This window comes from Leptosomus discolor, chromosome 1 (genome assembly GCF_034619465.1).
Source record: "Leptosomus discolor isolate bLepDis1 chromosome 1, bLepDis1.hap2, whole genome shotgun sequence".
Taxonomy (NCBI): domain Eukaryota; kingdom Metazoa; phylum Chordata; class Aves; order Leptosomiformes; family Leptosomidae; genus Leptosomus; species Leptosomus discolor.
In genome coordinates, this window is record NC_141391.1 from 201,866,198 (window position 1) to 201,884,355 (window position 18,158).

The 18,158-nt window shown below is 43.8% G+C and overlaps 1 protein-coding gene across 3 annotated transcripts in view; it reads left to right on the plus strand.

Moving 5' to 3' along the window:
- CELSR1 (cadherin EGF LAG seven-pass G-type receptor 1) overlaps window positions 1–18,158 on the plus strand; it is a 175,033-nt gene that overhangs the window by 112,051 nt on the left and 44,824 nt on the right. For all 3 annotated transcript variants that reach the window (XM_086473819.1, XM_086473825.1, XM_086473831.1), the window contains 3 exons: window positions 11,219–11,376; window positions 12,511–12,674; window positions 14,101–14,226. In XM_086473819.1, coding sequence (XP_086329945.1) covers window positions 11,219–11,376; window positions 12,511–12,674; window positions 14,101–14,226 — 448 coding nt within the window. The remainder of the gene's footprint in view (window positions 1–11,218; window positions 11,377–12,510; window positions 12,675–14,100; window positions 14,227–18,158) is intronic.

An 18,158-nucleotide genomic window follows, 5' to 3' on the forward strand; every position in this document is an offset into this window, starting at 1 on the left:
AAGAATACAAACTTGTGGATCTGCATTTCCAAAGCTAAAATTATAGTATCTCTGAGAAATGCCAATATAGCCTTTAAAGGCTCTCTCAAGTGTGCAAAGCAGAAAGTGTGTTAAAATTTAGGACTTCCTCTTAAAACAAGTCATGTATTCTTACTTAAGATTGTTAGCCAGATGCATGTAATGATAGTTTTTTCACAACTTTGTTAAAAGAACAAAATTTTTTATATCATCAGATTATTGTGCTTTTTGTTGGGCAGGCTTGTATACTTGTGAAGCCTGTGGTAGACAGTGCTGGAGGCATACGTACGATATGAGGGTATGAGGAATTTGTAGCTATGCATTTGTATTATTTATCTGTTCTATGTATTTTTGGTGCTAGTGGGCATGGCCATTTAAAAAAAGTAGCAATTAGAATTACAAGCAGCTACAGGAAGGGAAAGAAATTAGGTTTTCCATTGCTGAATACATGCCAGGTTTTTACATTTAAAGTTCAAAATGTTGTTCTAGTCAGACACATAAAATATATTCCTTGTGTCTGAATGCAAAACATGTCATTTCCTACATGCTCAGAACTCGATTTTTAAAATGCCACAAGAAAAGGTAATCTCTATAAAAATAGTTCAGTTTATGAGTCATTTCCTGGCATTCTGGCTGAAGATTCAGAGACTCCCGTCCTTGCTGAGGCCAAATTCATCCTCTTCCACCCAAATCCAGAGGATCATCAACGAAAGTCCTAGTCTAGATAAGACCATAGATTTGATATATAGAAACTGAAGCTTGACAGGTTCTGATTAGAAATACTATATGATATCATTAATAGTGAGAATATATAATCTGCATGATAATCTGCCCACAGTTCTGATGGTCTTGCTGTCCTCTGAAATCTTTAAATAAGTCAGTATTTCCCTTTCCAAAGGAAAATTCTAGCTGGGGTGCAAGCCGTGTTATTGAGACAGGACTCATTGGGTGATTGTATGAGGCAAAAGGATGATTAGTTGATGACATGAGTCCCTTCCATCCGTAAAATGTGGCAGGATCCTGTGAAAAACCCATCCCAAGCTCCACCCTGCAGAATTGCAAATGGGAAGCCAAGAGCCAGGAGGACAGAAGTGTTGCTGCCCGTTTGCCTTGTTCTTACACTCTTCCATGGCATCTACTGCTCCCTCAGTGGGACTTTGGTCTGGCCTGTGGCAAGCATTTACATTCCTAACATCTCCTGAAAAGCACTGAAGGGCTGGCTGGCTAGTGTTTACTTTTCCTTGGTCCTTCTTGGAAGTGGTTGTGGAGCCCTTGCAGGTGTTAGTGGGTGTAGCAGGGGCAGCTGATCTGCCCTTGCAGAACAGGCACACGTGAGCCTGGATTTTAAAAGCCCCTCCCTGCAATTCCACCAGTATTTATTCATGCGGATTTCAATTAGTAGTAATTGTTTTTGTTGGGTTTTGACTTTTTTTTTTCCTAGTAGAGCTTAAGTGCGAAGTGATTGATATCTGGGAAAGGAAATCAGGCTTTGGCAGCAGAGCAGCATTCCATTGTCTTGACACGAAATAACAAATACCTTGCCTCTAAATCCGTATCTCGGGAAATGAAAGTGTAAAGCAGTGAAAGTCATTTGGAGGTCATTGAGATGCAAAGTGTGTCCTGCTCCCCAGCCCAGAGTTGCTCAGCTCACAGACGGCTGGGGAAGAGGAGGACAAACGCATACCCAGTGCCTGGCTCTTTCTGTCCCCCACCTGCTTTTGGAAGTGTCGTTCTTGCAGAGTTTGCAGACACCACCTGAAAACGCTCCTTGTTGTGGCAGTGATTTTATACACAAATGCAAACAGTAACTTTTCAGAAACCATCCCCAGGGTTTTCACTCTGCAAGTGACAGAAGGGACCATGTTGTGTCCAAACCTACTCAAGCCTCTGCTCTTCTGGAAGCCTCATCTTCGCCAAGGTTGCTCAGCACTTACTCCTCTCAGGTTTTAAAAGGCTTGAATTGTATGCCCAGTTACAGCACTGCCACTTTTAGATCTGCACCCACCGTACACCTGAACAGGGTCTCAGCTGCATGATGTTCCTCATGATGTGGGGCTCTTGGATCACCCTGGGGAACCTGGCACCCAAGGGTGCTCCTTGAGCCCAGGTTTGCTCAAGCCATCTAACACCTCCAGGCCATGAAACTCCTTGGAGGTATAATGACACCTCCCAAAATAGTGATTTTCAGCTCCTCCTGAAGGTTAAGGAGATGCAAGGGACCTCCATGATAGCTCATGGAGTCTGACTCACCCTTGGCGCACTGTAAGGCCCTGAGGATGGTGCTTGAAGGCTGTGCTGCACATCACAGCCTGGCAGGGCTTCTACAAAGCCAGCGGAGTCATTGAAATGGCACCTCAGGAATTTGGTGCGAATTCTTTGAAGTGCACTGTTATCTCCATTTAATCACACAGTAAATCCACAGTAGCTCACTGGTTTGCAGTAGCTTTTCAGGTAGTTTGCATCTCTCTGTGTAGTGAGGGGAAGCAGCACTTTGCAATTACCTGGCCACACAGGTGTCTGTGTGTACCAGGAGACCCTTGCAAAGATCCAGCCATGGTGGGGGCTAAACCATAAAGCAGTGTGGGATTCCTGGATTTTATAGAGCCAGTTGTGTCCCCATCACCCACACTGAGTAGCAGTTTGCCTGGCAAGGTGTTACCAGGGATGAATCCAAGGAGGAGTTAATTGCTGTGGCTAAGTGTCATATTCTGCTATTTCTTCTAGGTATTTCTGGGACTCCAACAGCAATAGCATTTGCATCATGGATGCATAATTAAGTCATACAATGTACAAGATTTATATACACTAAAAATATTTGAGAGCAGTACTTTGGCAGGTAGATAGAGACAAATGGCAAAGGGAGAAGGGTTTGCTGAACTGGGAGAAGAGAGCATGTGAAGGAGAACAAGGGTGCACTTCCAGCATCTTTCGTGTGCTCTCCTCTCCTAGTTCTCCGAGGATGCTGGAAGAGGAGCATCCTTAGTGATGGTAGGGTTGGTGAAAGGGAGAGAGGCAGCAAAGTAGGCAGAAAAATGGTTCAGAGGGCAGGGAGGAGGTGCACCAGCCACAGGGGCAGATCAGAGGAGAGGAGAGGGCTGCAGAGGGTGGACAAGGGGACCCAGAGCCACGGAGCACCATGGTGAGTGGTATCTCCCACACGGAAAGCTGGATGTTGTCTTGAGGAGTGGGTATGGTCTCTTGGCAGCCAAAACAGGTCCTTCTTGCTGTGTCACTGATTCAGCATCAAAGAGCTGAGAGGCACCTGGGAATACAAATTTCAGGATAAAATTTCCATTTGCAGGCAGGGAAAATTCATTCTTCCCATCAGTACTACAGCAGCCTTTGCCAAAATTAGTCAAGTCAAAGAATACACCTTTTGCAGTAGCTGGATGGTCTTTGTGAAGATACTGGTCATATTCTGCTGAGGGAAGGAGCATGTGTAACCATGGCTTTTCACAGCCTCGCCATGCCCTCACATGGTGGGACAGGAGGGCTGCTCCCCATCTCTGCCCTACCACCGAAAAGAGCAGCAGCAATTCAGGCAGCGCTCTTCACCCGTGCCAGTTCTCATAGCTGTGCTGAAAGCCTCCTGCTTTGAATATCAAAGTTTAGCCTCTGGATGTGGCCGTGAAGGAGATAACAAATCAGGCTAGTAAAACTGGCTTGACTTTGTGGCCCAGCCTGGATCCTGAGGATCAGAGTTTCAGGGAGCTTGTCTAGGAAAAGGAACTGGTCTGGTGACTTTTCAGGATTTGCATTTTTGCCTCACCGATGGGAAGCTTTTTGGTTTTCCTTTTCACTGTCACAGGCTCTCATGTTTCTTTACAGACTCAAACCAAGTTTGTATAAAGAAATGCCATTAAAATATTCAGGGAATAAAGGGGATGCATACATCAAAGGAGTAAGGGGTTTATGTGAAATTATTTGTCCTGCCTTTCCCTGGTGACTAATCAGGATGTGTAAGAGATTCTCAGTTCTTCACACTGCCTTATTTTAAAGATGCTCTGGAAAGCTGTAGGGGGAAGCTTTAAAAAGCAGAGATTAACATTAATGGTTTCTCTAATCTGGAGTTTCCTGATTGATCAGAACGGTCTGCAAGTCCATGCCACGGTACTAAACTTCTCTGGCGTTTCCTAGTCGCTCTCCCTGGGATTGCAAATATGGTGCTTTCCCCATTTGTTTTTTCCTGTTTATTTATTTATTTTCTTTACGGGGGGCCAGGCTCCGGCCACTTGCCCAGGGAGACCGCCGCTGCCGCCGCAGGCCCTTAATGAGCTTTTTGACCACTGAAGCAGCACAGCATTGCCTGGGAATTGGAGGGGATTTCTCCCTTCCCCGCATCAGATAGCAGAGCAGAGGCCGGCGGGTTAACGAAGGAGCTGGGGTAGCTGGCAGGCTGCCTAATGAGCACCAGGGAGCCAGTGAGGGGGGAGCAGTCTCCAGCAGGACCCGATGCCAGTTGATCCATTTTTTCCCATTATTACTGAAGCTGGAAGCATCAGAAAGCAAGAGCCCCAAAGGGTATGAACATGAGGCATTTTCCACCCAGCACTTTAGGGGCCAGTGGAGTCTCAACCAACATATTAACAATGCAGAGAAGTGCTTTTTTTGTATTAAAAATAACTAGGAAACAGATTCTTTTTAACCTTTAGCCACTCCGAACGGTCAATAAATCATTAGCTACTGATTAACAAAAACAGAAGGGTAACTTATTGTCCAATAGTCTTGGAAGCACTGAAAGGCTGGCACTGACTTCAGGATGGCTTTTCTGTTTACACATTTGCACTTATTAAAAAGACAGACAAGCCAAGCTCTGCATATTAAACTGTGCCACACAAAGCATTTTGCTAAAAGACCCAACTTTCTAAAATAGATACATTTTTTAACGTGTACAGTGAGCTAAGCAAATGCAGTACTTACGACATGCAACGTTATATCTGTCCCCCATGAAAACAGATCCCCTCATGCCAAGCGTAATGAGGGGGGTTGTGTCTCATCTGCAAGGGTTCTCAGTCTGTGTTCTCAAAGTCTTGGCCATACTTACAGTCTGCTGCTGAATCATCTCCTCAGCTCCTTCAAAAGACTCAGTGGGGTGGCTAAAGCAGGCGGAAGTCCTCATGGCTGAGGTTCAGGCTGGAGAGCACAGCTTTCAGTTTGAGTTCAGGGAATATCTCTGATGTTGGAACTCTCTCATGGCCAACCAAACCCAGTCTCCCTCTTTCCGTCTGTGCAAAAAGTCAAGTGGCACTTTTTTGTCTAAGAATGGAATTAGAAAAAGTTATTCCTGGTGGAGGAGATGTTTGTGGGACCTTTGGAAAAGGCCTGTTATCTTGCAGATTAACTAATAAAAGCGTGAGATCCAGGAATCTGAGTGTCATCACTGCTGATGATTGACTAAACAAACATTTGCACTTAGTAGTGTTACTGTTACATGTACAGTATCTCGTCTGGTTTAATTCAAAATAAGTGTACCAAAGATTGGACTGTTTGCTTAAACCTCTCCAACAATTTTGCATCGTGACTTTTGAAAACAGTACTATGTATAACATAAAAATATAACAGTTAAGTATTTAAGACAAGGCTTCTATTGTCTGTTAATCTGTATGTCTTTTCCATTCACTGTGCATCGTTAGACCATCTGTGTCTTTAATAAGTAACTGTGTGGGCTCTTGCAGTTTAAATATTTACTTTAAAATAATAGAGGATCCAAATGAAACTGAGATACATGAGAATATCCATGTCTGATGTTTTAAGTGGAATGGGAGTAGATTTTTGCAGTAGATTTGCAAACTATAAACAGATGTATTTTGATGACCTTCTGTCCTCTATCTGGTCTCCATTTATAAAACACGAGTTCACAGATTAAGCTTCTTAGGGTTTTACATGCACCTGGGAGAATCTACATGTGTTTATTTCTGTTGAAGTTTGGAGAAGTCCAAACAGTTCATTGTTCCATACTTGGGTTTCACAAAAATCAGATTTGGCATCGCTAGTAGAATACCTTCACAGTGGCATTCTCTCACTGCAACCTGAGAAAGTCACTGCAGGTGGCCAAAGGCAGTTACATGCAACTTTGCAGCTTGAGAAGGTCACTCCTCCAGGTCACCACTGAGGACAGTAGATAAGTCTCACTGTTAACTCAGTTATGGTCAAAAAGGGAGCTGCAATTTTCAAAATGCATCCTGGGAGACAGGAGACTGTCACTCCTGCAATTGCAATCTGCCTTTGACTCTGGGGTCTACATTTAGCCCGTATCCAGGTCTAAACTGTAACAGTTGCTCTGTCACCCAACAACCCCTCACCAGCCAGGAAGGAGAATCAGGAAAAGGAGAACAGACCTGTGGGTTGAAGTGAAAATGATTTAACGAAACAGCACTAATACCAACAAAGGTATACGAAGTTATATTCAGGCAAATGAATATGCAGCTGTTAAAATCAGCAGGAGAGCTGTCCTCAGGAGCAGGGAGAAGCCAAAGGAGGAGCAGGAGGAACTCCGCAGAAGCTCCCCTTCCTCAGCAAACCTTCCCCCTTTACAATGCCCATGACATTATGGGATGGGCTGCAGCTGTAGCTCACTCAGGTCAGCTGCCCTGGCTGACCTGAAACTGCTAAAGGCCTGCCTGGCATGGCTGGGCTGTGATTCTGTCCCAGCCAAACCAGGAGAGAAACACTAACTGCTTTCATGAAAGCTTACTGAGGCAAAGTTAAGTTTCATGACATTGCATACAATTTTAGGTACTAATTGCCATTACTTGGGGAACATAAATGTGATTCGTCTTGTTTTACAGATAGAGAGAAGAGTAGGTGGCTTTGGTCTCACATGTGGATCCTGAGTCAAGGCTGCTTTTTTCTCTTCTCCAGGTGGCTCTGTGTTTGATTATAACGAGAAAACATAAGGGTCGGTACAGTGTTTTGGATTCACGGTTTACTTTAATATGGAGTGCACAGAATGTTTGAAGAATCACTATGTGTTGGTGTTAATACACTATGACAATCAGGGCTGCATTTTTTTTTTTCCTTTTTTGAGTCCAGGATGAAGTCACTTCATTCACAGCTTGTTTAAGGGAGACAAAGTTCTCTCTCTGGCGCTGTTTGGTGCCTCTTCTTGCTACTCACTTTTACAGCATGTGGTCTTTGAAGTTTGAGTCCCAACCTCTTTCTGGACAAGCACTAAGTAAAAAGGCAGCCTTTAGGGTTAGGCAGCTCAAGGTAAATTTCCAGCCCCATGAGCAGGAACTCGGTTACATGAGTTGCATTACCATTAATGGGGGTCATGCTGGTAAATTCCTGTGCACCACATTGCACATTTACTCATGAGTGCAGAATTGGCACAGCTAATGAAACTTGCCCTTCGGGTAGCAGGGTGTTTCAGGAGATGAGTCTGACAGGCAGAAAGGACTGCTAAGTACCCAGGTGAAAGTCTGGCTTTTAGCTCCTTGAATATATTTCCAGAAAATGATAGTATGAATTAATGCTGGTTAGCATCAGATGTTCCTACTGTTAGGGATCAGTCTTGCTCCAGTAGAATTACACTGAGGCAAAGATTGTCCCTGAAACGTAAATGTGTGTGCTGTCATTTAGTATTGGTAATTTGCTTCCTTGTCTATTTTCCGACTACTGTTTACTGTTACTTATTTTCTTTCAAAGGTAGGCCAGGCCTCTGCTAACACGAGCTTCTATAATCACAAACAAATTAAGTTATTTTTTATAGTTTTTGCCCTTGCTACTTTCCCAAAGATGACCCCTCCTATGGCTGAGCGTTGCCTGGTGATTTCCAGCCTACATTATTCATGGGCATCTGTCACGGTTTAGCCCCAGTCAGCAACTAAGCACCATGCAACTGGTCGCTCACTCCTCCCCCCACAGTGGGATGGGGGGGAGAATCGAAAAAAAACAGTAAAACTCGTGGTTTGAGATAAGAACAGTTTAATAACTAAAATAAAATATCTAAATAATAATAGTAACAAAAATGAGCATAGCAAAAAGAGAAAGAAATAAAACCCAAGAACAGACAAGGGATGCACAATGCAGTTGCTCACCACATGCTGACCAATGCTTGAGCATCGATCTGCACCCCCCAGCCAGCTCCCTCCAGTTTATACACTGAGCACGATGTCCTATGGTATGGAATATCCCTCTGGCTAGTTCGGGTCAGCTGTCCTGGCCATGCTTCCTACCAGCTTCTTATGTACCTCCTTGCTGGCACAGCATGGGAAACTGAGAAATCCCTGACTTAGGATAAGCGCTACTTACAAAACTTCAGTGTGTTATCAGCGTTACTCTCACGCTGAATCCAAAACACTGCACTGTACCAGCTACTAGGAAGTAAATTAACTCTATCCCAGCTGAAACCAGGACAGCATCTTATACCCATTTGTTCTTGTACTGTGTCCGTTGCAGTGACAGTGTCTTCTCATTTCCAAAACTCTTCCCCTTTTTTTGCTGGGCTAAACATGCGAAGTCCGTTTTGTCTGTATGGTAAGGTAGGCCTTGCACTGCCCTGGCTGTGGTTCTATGCATTTGCTGTAGCTGGAAGTTGTTTTTAATAAATGAAATCAAAATCACTATCCTGTTCAGTATTTTAAAATTTCTCTCATACCCGTTTTTGCAGCAACCCACTGTCGTATTGCCTTCTTTACCTTTTAATCACACCATGATTCATAATTGTTTTGTAGAAAATTAGTAGTTATTTTTTCTTATTTTTCATCATTTGTAGTTCATGGTCTCTAAGCCTGCAATAAGAATTCTTATCCCAAGTTTCATGTTGTGTGATTAATTCTCTTTCTAGCACTCAGCTATTCAAAGTGATTCTCTTTTTAATGCATGGTGTTCTAAATATCCTTTGCATCACCAGCAAACTATATTTAGTATTAATCAAAATATTAAGTGAATAAAATCAGTTTCGTGATTCAATTCTGAAGGAACTCCTAACTTAGGCTCCTTCTGTTCCAGTCTTTTATTTATTTCACATTATTTCAAGTATAAAGTATTCCCTACGCTAGGTACTGAGAAGATGAGTAGCGTAGTACTTGCCACTTATAAGAAAAAAGAGACTATGTCACATTAAATCACTCAGAAAATCTCATTTTTCTTTCCCAGCAATATATTCTTCTATTTTGGAAAAAGCCTGTTCTGTTAAATGAGCCTTTTAACATGGTCAGAAAATCACATCGTGTTTGAACCGAGTATGTGTTGAACTGCCAATAGGTCTCTTTTCATTCACCAGAATATTCCATTTCTTCTTCATCAGCTTATGGTTCTGTTTGGTCATCAGAGCCAAAGAGATGCCAGGGATCTGCGCTGCAGCGAACAGTCAACATCTAGAGAAACACTTTGCAGTTCCTATGTTAAATAAAAGTAGAGGAAAAAAATCAATTTGCCACTGCAGCTAGTTGACTGTGAAGGAGCAGCTGCAAACTGCTGAGTCTCATCAGGTTGCAATCTTGATTAACATTGGGCAGATCCCCCCTGCTGCGAGAATAAATACCCTGCCTTTGTCAAGGCTCCCATGTAAGAAACAATAGGTTATTTCAGTGAAGCACAAGAACATAAATGTTAATCGAATCGTTCCTCCAGATGAATAGAAGTAGCACCCAGAATGTAAACATTTTAATTTTGGAAGGGAAGGGCTGCCTGTCAGTTGGTTAATTTTCTATGCATTTTTTCATTTACTTTGAAAAGCTGCTCACTAACATTGCCATCATTGCATACAATAACATTTTCAGCACTGCAAATATGGATGCTTCCTGTCTTAACAAACTAGGCAATGGCAAAGTCCAGGAAGTATCAGAAAAAAAATAAAATCTACCTTAATATCACTCAAGAGAGGTCAAAACCTTATACTGTACAACTGCCAAACTATGTGGTCACATTAATTCTTGGTAGAGGAAATGGCAAATACTTTCCAAGTGGAATTGACACCAGGAAACATCTTTTAAAAATGTTTCTTATACATTGGGATAATTATCCTTAGAAATAAATCTGTATCTCTTTACAGATGATGAAAGTGGCTTTTGGTATTTTGACAAATCTATGTGTGTACAAGTGAAACAGAAAGAATAGGCATTTATCCACTCACTGCTTCCTTGTTTGCTGTACAAATAAGTGATATAAGTATGCAGTTGAGCAATACATGTTTTAAAGCAACCGTATAGCAGACTACAGTGTGATGCCCAGCCGTCTTCCGTTTTCATATGGCAACTATTGCCGATCAACACATCATAAAAATATTCTTGGCTTTCAGTTGTGCTGCATGTCTCATCAGATCCTGGTGACTTCACTCCTGTGGGGTGTCCCTTTGCCCATAGAGGAACGGCAGCAAAGCCGGGGGCTGCTCAGTGCTTCTCTTGTACCTGTACAGTCTTCAGAGATCCTGCAGCAGCGGTAGATGAGGATTCTGTAGCTCTCTACGAACACTGAACATGGAAAATGGTTTTCTTAGACAGTTTGTTAGTTCTTCACTGAGGCTGCTGTGCTGCTGTTTATACGTGCACCCTTTAACAGTCGTGATGCACTTCACTGAAGGAATCTGTCTCGAGTTTCTGCATAGCAGATATCATCTGCTGTCAGTTGAGCTGGGCTATATCTTCTCAGTTGCAAAATTAGTGGAGATGAAGGATGTGTTTGTGGTGGAGGCACAGAAGTTTGGTGGTTGGGGTTGGATTCTCCTGTAGGCTTTGCTGTCTGTTGAGATCACTGAATTTCCCCACTTGTTGGTAGGTGCTGTGGGGAGAACGACAACTGCCAGCGGGGTGATGAGCAGAGCGAGCCAGTAACAGTGGAGGTGTGAGGCTGAGTGAGATAATTCTGGTTCTGTGGCCCACGTTCACCAGGGCATGTGGTGACTGGGTGGGCAGGAATTTCCTACTGCCAGGGTGAAGCCAGAGATGAGGTAAAGTTAGAAGTTTGCTGTGCAGAAATAAGAAAACAGCTCTGAATTTGGGCCAGAGCAGTTCGGCAGTAGAAAAGCCGTTTCTGACCATGCTGTATATCACAGTGGGCGTGTGTGGACTCTCTTTGAAGTCATCCATTGGGGTTTTTTCTTTCCTAGATGTCGTAGGTCAACTTCGGTTTTCTTTAAATATGCTAGTTTGATCCCCTTTGGGGGATAGGAAGAAGTATGTTGTTGAGCTGGCTGAACCAGCATTTAAATCCTGTGTGTATGTAGCACTGTATGACATGTGCCATTTATTTCTTGAAGCCCAATATTGGGCGATTAGGAATTCCCCACGGGCCTTCTGGAGAGAAGGTGGCCGTGGTGACAGTGGATGACTGTGACACAGCAGTAGCTGTGCGCTTCGGGACCCTCATTGGAAACTACACCTGCGCTGCCCAGGGGACTCAGACTGGCTCAAAAAAGTAAGGATTCCCTATATGTATGTTTTCTACTCATTCTCTTCTTCCAGTGGAGAGTCAACAGTATGTAATTAACCATTAGGCAAAGTAAGTTGGAAAAGCAGATATAACAGGAAAAAGTAACAAGTTTTAGTTTGGTAAATGGAATTTGTTGGCAGCTACTGCAAGTGTCAGCACACTGGGTGGAATGCACAGAGTTTTGTGTAGATACAGATATGTGCCCAAATTACTTGTAAAATGCAAAAAAACCCAGGAGGTTAGTGTGGATAGCCCCCAAAAAGCATCTACTCAGTATGAAAATGTAGTGAGAAGGTCAAATAAAATGTTAGACTTTATTAATTAAGGGGAAAGCTGAAGAGCTTATTACTTCCATCATTTAAGTTAAAAGTCCTATCTTAAAAGGAGACAGAAATAAAGGAGGTACAGAAAAGACCACTGAAAATCATTAGGTATGAAAAAAACTTTCCTGTGAGGAAAGGCCAAAAAAAGATTATTACTTTTGAGTTTGGAAAGGAGGACAGCAAGCAACATAGTGGGGATATTAAGTAATGAGTGATAGCAGAAAGACCATTGAGATACACATGCTGCTCTAAAATCCCAAGAGAAGGGGGCACCTTAAAAATTAAGGCTAATTCAGACTGACCAGGTGATACACTTTTCACAAGGTGTGGGGTCATTCAGTGAAACCTGCATCCACTACATGTTATTGAGACTAAGATCTTCAGAGGATTTGGAAAGGGTTGGAACTGTATAATGGTTAAGTCAGTATATCAAAATTTGCAGCATCTCAACCCTTGTGCTGAGGAGCATGAGCCAGCCCCAGGGTGACTGGAGTCAGAAAGAAGTGTCCTGCGACTGCACATTTTTCCATAATTTTAATTTTCTTCTGCATATTGACCGCTGTTAGGAACAGGTCATTGGATTCTGTATGCATATGACTGCTCCTAAGTTAAAAGTTACGGTGTTTCTGGAAGGTCCTTTGATTACAAGCTCTGGAAGTGCTGATGTAGCAAAGGGAAGTGCATGGCAACATGGGTAAACTAAACAGCTCAAATGTGCTTAGGGAAGGAGTAAGATAAAGAACAAAGCAAAACAAACTACATGCAAGAAAGTATGAGCGTTTCTCTTTTTCTTCAGATCTTTGGACCTAACTGGCCCTCTCCTCCTTGGCGGTGTCCCAAACTTGCCTGAAGATTTCCCAGTGCACAACAGACAGTTTATTGGCTGCATGAGGAACCTGTCTATTGACAGCAAGCCGATTGACATGGCTAGTTTCATTGCCAATAATGGCACTCTGCCAGGTATGAGCGATCACTGCCTCAAAAGTCAACACGAGAAAGCTCCTGCCGTAGCTGTGTGTGTAACAGGGCTTAGGATCTCGAAGGGGCCAGCATTGGAAGGAACCCCAGGAAGGGGCAGGGGACAGAGGGGTCTGAAATAGCCCCTGACCCCTGTTAGCACTGCTGAGTGCATAGTGTTTGCCCCAGGCTGCATGGCAGGGGCTCAAGGTGCTGCTGGGCATGGCGCTGCCACCACATCACTGGAATGGCTGCATCCAGACCTCGTTTGTTTGAGCAAGGTGCAGTCCACGCCCGTGCCAGGGGCGCACACAATAGCCCGTGGCGCAGCGCACACTTACAGGATTAAGTAGCACACAAAGAAGAACCAAGCTTGTTTAGACCTTCTGTATTGCTATGAGTTTCACCCAGGAATTTACTCCTGAATGAACTTCCCTGTTTTTTTTTTTAACCGTCTTTTAAATGTCACTTTGCTCTGAAAGCCAGTAGGATTAGTTCATGAAAAAGACAATGTTTTTTATGACTTTTTCATAAATTATGTTTGTTTTGTAAATCAAATTCCACAGTCCAAATCTGAAACCTGCTTCATGAAGCAGCCTGTTGGACGTTCTGATTTCGTTTCCAGTCTTTGGATCCCTGATCAGGATTAGTTCTGGTGTACAAAATGTTCTCAGCATCATAAAACAGGCTCTTACATGCAAGAATGGCAAGTCCCTTCTTTCCACGCTGCTAAAGGTCTGTGTAAGAGCTAAATTGCAGTTCTTAGGTGTGTTGCATTGATCATATATTAAGAAGGGAGTCATAGCTTGCACTTCAAATTGCTATTTTGTCCTGGAGCCCTTTTTTAGCAGTTATATCTCTAGTATTAGTTAAACACAAGTTTTTATCTTATGGAAATATATACATGAGGAGGCCATGAAGTGTTTTCTTTAGGATGGATATTTTTCTTCCTCATTTGGAAACATGTTTCCATATAGTTTTAAAACAATGATGTATAGTAGTGTTGTTCCATGGTGTAACACTCCACGTTGGCTTTGCCTGGTTAGTGTCTCAGTTAGTTGCAAACAGTGGTGCAGAGTCACGGCACCAGTCGATCTGCCTGTCTCCAGCAGTGGATGCCAGGGGAGGAATATAAAGACAGCACAAGCATGCAGTGATATTATCTCAAATTTTTCTCTTAGTCCCCAGAGATTTACAGCTCAGTGACTGTATTTAATAGCCTTTGATAGATTTGTCATTATGAATATGACACTTGCTCAGCTCACGTAAATTTCTGCCTTCCACATTTGCTTCACTGATTTCAAGGATATTAAAAAAACCCCAAACCCGTAATGGTCATGTCTTCTTTTTACATAAAAAGTGAGATACAACCATTCAGAGCCTTTTTCTTGTTAAAACCATGTAAAGTAACTGTTTTCCTGAATTTCAGGCTGTGCAGCACAGAGGAACTATTGCGAAATCAACTGGTGCCAGAACGGAGGCACGTGTGTCAACAAGTGGAACACGTACATCTGTGAGTGCCCCGTACGCTATGGAGGGAAAAACTGTGAGCAAGGTAGGATGCAAAGAACACTTCATGCGTAGTCATATGTGTACATTTCATTACCCGTTATTAACATCTCATAGCATGTATGTCGAACTGTGATGCTTAAGTGATAGGTAATAGAAGATTGCAGTCAAGACTAGAAGTCATTCATTATCTATTTGAAATAATTTTAGAGATCACCTACATAGTAAGTATGATAGCTGAAATACTGTAATGAATAACAGCAGCTTTCATTGATTTACTTACATAAGCAAAGTAGTTCCACAGAACTTGGCAGTATTTAGTAATTTGTTTATAGTAAAAATGCCTGATCCTAAGCCCCTTTAAATCAGTGGAAAGAACCCTGCTGACTTTATTGGGCTTTGACTCAAACCAGGGATGAATGTGCAGTTTTAATCACCACTTTCTTGGCAAGAAGGCGCTCTCTGCTGAGTACAAGCACTTTCAGGTTTATTGGGTTTTTCTTTGATTGAACACAATGTGCATATATGTGTAAAACCTCGTTAATAAAGGGTGAGGAAGGAGCAGCAGGTGTGGTTTATAGGGCATAAAGGACTTGCAGTTAGTTTCTTCCCAAGGAAGCGAGGAGTCATCTGCGTTTGGGGTCCTGTGGGGTCAGTGCAGCAGTGGGCTGCCCACTGTAGGATGGCATCTCCACATCTAGTGAAGGGTTGCTCATTTGGAGGCTTCCAGGAAAGAAAACATGCTTAAACTAGGCGCAGTTTTCCCAGAAACAGGCCAAATTCTGGCCTCTGATGCAGATGTGGGAGGTCTTTCTTTCCGTTACGTGCCCCACCCTACCCTCCATTACACTTAGCCCAGGAGAGTTTGCAGTGTGATCAAGGATTTTGTTCTTTTGATGTATCTACCCCAAACCAGATGTTCTTGATTACTCTCAGCAGGGCATGGACCCTGGAATAGCAGGTCTCCACGCTGAGGTGCATGCACCACAGTGAGTTGCAAACCTCTTTAGCACAGTATGCCTCAGCCTGGGCCAGATCTAGGTGATGGCAACTGCACTCACCTTGCCTGAGAAGTAGCAGCTTAGGAGGAGAGGGCACATAGCTAAGTTGCTGGCTTGGAAATGGGTCTGCAAGGTGAGAGACAGGGGAAGGGAATGATGGAGGCCTCTTCCTATGTTCCACCTCATGCAGAGCTCAGAGCTGCTGTTACTACCTCTAGCAAGGTATCTACTCTCTATAGTAGCTCTCCAAGTATTTTGAGCTCCCCGGGTTTGTATGATCTATTTTTTTCATGTGTCTCATGTCAAGTATCTTTGGCAGTGAAGTTCTGGTGTTTTCTTCATGATAGACTGGTTTCTGTGACACAAACCAGTGCTGATGTCTCCTGAGAGAGTGCCAGGGCCCAACTCTGGTGTGACCTGTACTGGGGTAAATGGGGAGTAGTGCTATCACATGCAAAGACTATCCTTCCCTCTGATTTTATCTTAGTTTTGAAGTGGAATTTCAAAATTTGATTAAATGTTGTGTTTTATTCATCATTTTCTTATCCCAAACTTGAGACCAAAACAAAAAGGTTGGGATTTAGAGAATAACCTCAGAAGTGCCCTGTAGCCATCATTGGAAACTCATTTTAAGTTCAGATAACACAGTTTACGACAACCAAGCATCACTGTCTCTCATCATGGGCAGCACTTCAAAGTGACAAACCCTGAGAAAACAATTTGTTTGCATCACTGCATCGCCGATGGCAACAAGATGCTGTGTTTGGAAGCGTGTGCGCTCACCTCTGTGGTGACAGGGGTGATCAGGTCCCATCTGGGTACATTGGAGGTGACCACCAGCTCCTCCATGGAGACCGCTGGTCCCAGGCATGGGGAAGGGCTGGAGAGAGGTCAGAGAGGGCTGATTTCTCTTTTACAAGCAGGAGAAGTGCACCCTGGCCTCAGGGAAGGGAGGGGAGTTGGGAGGAGGTGTGGGAAGGGAACGATATTTGCAAGCACGGAAAGTCACCACCGGTGAGAAAAGGAAGAAGGTGGCTCATTGCCATGCCAGTCCAGTTCTTCCAGGGGCCAAGGTGAAACGCTTGCAAACAGCATTCCCAGCCTTCAGCAGGTGGGGAGCCCACAAGGTTTGCATCGTGGCTCTGCTCTCCAGAGGCAGGCAGGCTTAAAAATCTCAGCAACGGACTGGGAAACCACTGGCAAAGAAGTGGGAAGTTGAGGTCTTTGTGATGGTCGTCGGGATAGATGAAGAAGGAGAGGGCTGACTTGCACTTGTGGAACAGAAGGAAGAAATTATCCTGCTCAAAACTGATGTCCTGGTTACTTTTACATTGATGTGGTGCTGTGCGGGCTGATGAATCCTGCTCTGGCCCAGACAGGCAGAGCTCAAGCGCTCGATTCAAGTTTTGAGCAACCTGGGGACATCTATGTCTGATGGCAAACCATTTTAAATTGTTGTCTGGGCTTGAAGACCAGGCTAAGCTTTAGTTGTTCGATTATATGCCCCTGCTAGCTAGTCCTCAGTGGAGGACTGTGTATGACTGCAAAGGGGAGATCACAGCCTGGAGCAGGAGGGAGAAGAGTTGCCCTTTGGGGCTGCCTGCACTTACCCTGGGTTGGGGTGGTTGGGTAACCACACCTTAGAGAAGAGCAAGTCAAGTTACACCTCTGGCTTGGCTAGTGGTAGTCCGTTAGTCACTGACATCTTGTTTCTCACAAATAGGGAGCTGAAGGGCTTGCATTTTCCTCCAAGCCATGCACTCCCACACACACAGCCTTTCACTTTACAGAGACCAGCAAGGCAGACATACCAGAATTTGGGGTTTGTGTTTTTTCCTCCCGAAAATGCAACTTCACGTCAGCCTGACTTCCATCTGCTACGATGTGATCCCTCTACCTTTTTCTAAGGACTTGCCATTTTATAGTGACACATACGCATTTGTATATACATCATTTCTCCTACTACAGGAAAATCCAGAAGAGTCAGGAGATATGGTAGTGTGGAGCTGAAGGGGGAGGAGACTGTTAAGTTCTGTCATCTCACTGGCCATCCACATGGGCTCAGCGCGTGAGATACATGGCAGGGTGCCAGCCTGTGGTGATTGTACCCAGTCTCTAAGGCCTGCTTCCGCTTGAAAAAAGCTGCCATGAATGTCACCAGCAAGGACATCAGGCAGGGACTGACAGCAGAGCCCACTACAAGGTGCTGTGCAAGGTGGAGGTGCCGTATGAGGTGCTGCAAATAGCGCACAGCTCCCAGAGCTTAATTTGTGCATCTAATCAGTGGGATCCACTAATCCTTGGTAATGTAGCTCCCGTTACCTGAGGTAACTACTTTAAAAGTCCAAAAGGTGGGTGTTCCCCTATTTTCCATCAGCAAAGTGCTTTCCATTGAAGGCTGTTATCGATGTCTCCTTGTAGGAGCTGTGTTCATGGAAGGTTAGAGAGGAGAGCACCTCTTCAGCTGCCACCTCAGGATATTTAAGGCAGATGATTTAGGCAATTTCTCCCTGTGAAAAGGCTGCATAGCTGAGATGGCTTAATAAGCTGGCCCTGCAGTATTTATAATTAATTAATATTTCCTGTTGCCTCCCAGTCTTTTCCTCTGTGTTTAATCTGTTAATTAGAAGCAGGTAATCAAGGATATGTTGAAAACATCTGTAGCAACTGTTGCTCTCGTATTTCCTGCTCTGTCCACCCACTCATCAGCAGGACTGTATCAGTAGAGAGCCTGAGCTTACCTTTCTAGGAGCATCTGTCGCCTGTGTAATGCAGTAGCAGTGTAGAAGGGCTGCCTTTGAGTGCAGGCACCGAAACAAGGTGCCTACTCCACAACAAGGGTAGGTTATGAATTTACAGTATTATCAGCTGCTTCATAGTAACTCCCCTAGACTGGCTCTTCCTCTATAGTAAATTAAAAATGTCTCAGTGGAAGGGGGACTAGCTACCTTGCGCCATCACCGTTGCATAGTGTCAC